This window comes from Nicotiana tomentosiformis, chromosome 2 (genome assembly GCF_000390325.3).
Source record: "Nicotiana tomentosiformis chromosome 2, ASM39032v3, whole genome shotgun sequence".
NCBI lineage: Eukaryota > Viridiplantae > Streptophyta > Magnoliopsida > Solanales > Solanaceae > Nicotiana > Nicotiana tomentosiformis.
In genome coordinates, this window is record NC_090813.1 from 133,666,971 (window position 1) to 133,670,880 (window position 3,910).

The window sequence follows — 3,910 nt, forward strand, 5'->3', positions numbered from 1 at the left end:
TCGACGACCGACTTAACTGTTCAGAAAACAGAGACCCAGAGTAGGCGCGTGCGGGGCCATAAATTAAGCAACGATGACATAATAAAACAACCGTCGTCTCGTATCTATCCTCTCAAATTTGCAATTTCTTGCCATTCACAGTTTACTACGCAAAAACATAAAGCACCCTACATCCATATCCAATTATCCATTACTACAAAAAGAAATATGTACGCATCAATCTTGAAAATAACCCCAACCTACCCTATATGAAACCTGAAAGCTGAAATTGATCAATCAAGAAAGTACAGAAACCCCCACAGTTGTCCTTATTTAAGTCGTCCTTATCACAGTACATGCATAGTTTCTACTGGATCAGATTCTCCGTCCTTGCCCAAACTAGAAACCCCTTTCTCATTCTTCTACATTAAGCCAATTCTAAGTGAAGCCAAGCCACTTTTGGCATATTAAATCTGTCTTTCAACCCCTTTTGAGAATTAAGGTCCAGTAATCAGGGTCCAAAAGTTAGAAGATTTTCATACGTATGGCTGTGAATTATATGGATTTGAAGCAAATAAAAAAGGAATTGGTTTATACTCAAAAGAATAAGAAGTTGATTGTTGCTTTGGCAGCTCTAGGTGTCACTGATTTTGGTGCATACAAAGCTTATAACTCATCTTCTATGGCTTTAAAAAGGGAAAGATTGCTTAAGCTTGTTGATGCAGTTGTTTCTTTAGCTGAAATGGTATCTGATTCTGCTGATGCAATTGGGATTTTCTCAAGAGATCTAAAGGAATTTATACGATCAGAATCTGATCAAATTCCTAGAAGTTTAAAGCAGATTTTAAAGATTCCTCAGTCAGATGAGCTTTCAGAGTCTGTTGTTAAGGTTACTAGTGCTTTGACTATTGGATTTCTCAAAGGTTACGAGCAAGAGACGGAGAGAACTGATTCTGGTTTGTTTGACCAAATCCTAAATAAACTGTTTTCTGATGCAGGGAGTGGTTTTGCTTCAGTTATTGTAGGGAGTTTCGCGAGGAATTTAGTACTGGCCTTTTATTCTGTTAAACAGAGTTCAGATATTGAATACGCTGTTCCAGTATGGGTTGCTGCTTTGTTTGAGGATAAGTGCAGAGAATTGATTGGAAATTGTGTGCAATTATTTGTGAGCACTGCTGTTACTGTTTATCTTGACAAGACAATGCATATCAACACCTACAATGAGATATTCACTGGGTTGGCAAATCCCAAGAATGAAGCTAAAATGAGAGAAATGCTAGTGACCATATGTAATGGTGCAGTAGAAACTTTTGTCAAAACTTCTCATCAAATTTTGACAAGTACCGAGATGGATTCATCTGCTGTTTCAGTTAATAGCTTCAAAGGGGAACAGTTTTTGGATGAGGACAGTGAGTGGATGAATAAAGTATCAAATACTTTGGTAGTGCCATGCAATACGAGGTTTATTCTTGATTTGAGTGGGAGAGTTATTTTTGAGTGTGTTAAATCTTTTGTGGAGTTTCTACTGGAAAAGTTATACGAGTGTTTGAGAAGATATGTAGATTTTATCAATGAGGAGGTTGTTGACAGAACTACAGAAGTTTATAGGTGTGTGTGTGTGAAGTCCTCTGCTGTTATTAACTTATGCCTTAGTTTGTGTGTAGACATTTTGAATGGCCCTTGGATTTTGGTTCTTACTTAAAGTTTATCACTGTCACAATATTCCAGCAAGAGGTTCTTAAACTCTTTGCATATTTACTCTCTCTGTCTTAGATTTATTGTACTAGTTGAATGAATTTAACACTGTATGTTGTCTCTCTAGTCTTTGATCTCTGCTCTTTAGTTCTTTCGCTTTTAACGGCTGAACTTTTGTGATGTCTCACCTGTTGCAGTAAGCAAGACTTCTTGTTAACATTTCTCAACCTTTAATTTATAAATTATAACATCAGTTGCAATGCTTAGTTTTGATTTGACTTCAAGCTGCTAGTTTTTTGTTTAATTCTGTTAGAAGAATCAAATGTCATTCTTTTTTATGGAGATAGCCGTAAGCTTAATATAATAGATATACATTTTAATGTTGTTCAACTATATAGTTCTAAGTTAGAAGCCCTCATTGCACAAAACATTGCTCGATGAAAAATTCATGGTATGATTACGAACTCCAAATAACACTTTTAAGTATCTAAAATATCATTACCTAGATTTATAATCTAATAGTACAAGTGGAAGTCTTCCACATTATAGCTGAAATTTGATTCTAAACATCCTTCTTTTTAATAACGATGGCATTCAAAACCAGCCTATACATTCCACTAAATTACGTATTATTTCTTACTAGCACAAGTGTCAATAACTCTATTTTACAATATTTTTCTCGATCTCCTTCCCATTCATCCCTTGAATGTCTTTTTGAAGGAAAAAAACCATGAAAATCAACAAGGGATACATCAAAAGCAATTTAACCCTATCCCGGACAACCGTATTATAGTATCACGTTTAGACTTGCAAGGCTATCACTAAATATTGAAACAAACTTCGAAAGTTAGAAGCAAACTATTCTGTTTTTTCTTTCTTTCTAATATACAGATTCTCTTCCCTCGGAACAATTTAGGGGTTTAGCTTTTGGGTGTAGATATAATCAAGATGAGCTGCCAAAGTCCTCGAACTCTAGACATTCTTCTTTCCTGGGGTCAGTTGCAGCTCTCTTCTGCTTCAACTTGTTTCACTTTAACAGCATCCTAACACTAAATAAAGCAGCAATTATCCATCTTTATATATATAAGCATGACAAGTATACCAAAAATTATGATAGAATAAATTATCAAGCATGGAAGCACCAAAAATTGGGTCACTCCCAAATTTCTTAATATATATTTGCATGACAAGTAAATTCCATTTTTTTAATGATTTGCAGTCTAAAAGACAGCTCAAAGCCTCAAACAGAAAGAAGTTGAGCGCATAGCTAACCTCTTGAATTTGGTAAAAGATTTTATTTAGGCACTTAATTTAGGGATCTGACCTTTTGAACATCTTAAGTTGTCGAAAATGCGGCAGGTTCAGTATGCTTTGATCGCATCTCCCATCCGAATTTGAGCACTTTTTGTCTTAAAATAAATCAGAGGCATCTTGTTTATTAAGCCTACAACCTACAAAGGGAAGAAATTCTAGAAAATGTCCGAACTACAGCATTACAAAAAACCCAATGACTCATCGCACTGGATAAAATTCACAAATAATTATTTTTCAGCCTCCGTAATTGAATAGTCAACATAGTAGAGTTTCAAATCCGTAACTAAAACTTCAATTTTCACATATATGGTCATTGTTATTGTGGCTATTTTTTTAATTACAAGGCTAAAAAGTGAGTAGCTTGCGATATTACTACTACCAGACTACAAGTCTAAAAGGGTAATTGAAATGAACGGCCGCACGTACGGTCCCAAAATTGACGGTATTCAAAATAGCCTCGACCTGCCCACCATTATTGCTCTTCCGTATTTCGCTACCAGATTGGTAGAGCTATGCTATTTTTACTCTGTCTGTCTAATAATTTGTTCATCAAAGTCTACCGGATTGATATGATTTTTCTCTTCAGGAATTTTTCTATTGAATTGGTAAAAATTTATGCTATATTTATTCTACCTATCTGTTAAGTTGTTCATCAAGTCTACCCAATTCACATAATTTTTTATTGTTTAATAAAGTGTTCTTCAAATATGCAATTTTAATTTCTATCAAACCCACCAAAAAACTGCTCCAAATGATCACAAATTTGAAACAAGGCTTTCAAATACTAACAGAAATAATTCTCAGTCACCATTTTATTCAAATAAAATCAAATCAAAAAGACCCACTTTATCTTCTTCAACACTTTCTAAAGTTCAACAACAAAGTTTCGAGTTTTTAAAAGTAAATCACTAATTAAATCGGT

General features: G+C 34.5%; 1 protein-coding gene and 1 long non-coding RNA gene across 2 annotated transcripts; one reads left to right on the forward strand and one right to left on the reverse strand.

Annotated features, from left to right (window-relative positions):
* Positions 1 to 523: 523 nt before the first annotated feature.
* Positions 524 to 1,681, forward strand: LOC104115215 (protein PHLOEM PROTEIN 2-LIKE A10-like). Its single transcript, XM_009625801.1, has one exon. The coding sequence runs from the start codon at positions 524 to 526 to the stop codon at positions 1,679 to 1,681; it is 1,158 nt and encodes a 385-aa protein (XP_009624096.1).
* Positions 1,682 to 2,290: 609 nt separating this feature from the next.
* LOC117281187 (uncharacterized) lies at positions 2,291 to 3,282 on the reverse strand. The gene is made up of 2 exons (XR_004511806.2): positions 2,999 to 3,282; positions 2,291 to 2,723 (listed from the first exon to the last, which is right to left on the reverse strand). It is a non-coding gene; the product is annotated as an uncharacterized lncRNA (long non-coding RNA).
* Between the last annotated feature and the right edge of the window lie 628 nt (positions 3,283 to 3,910).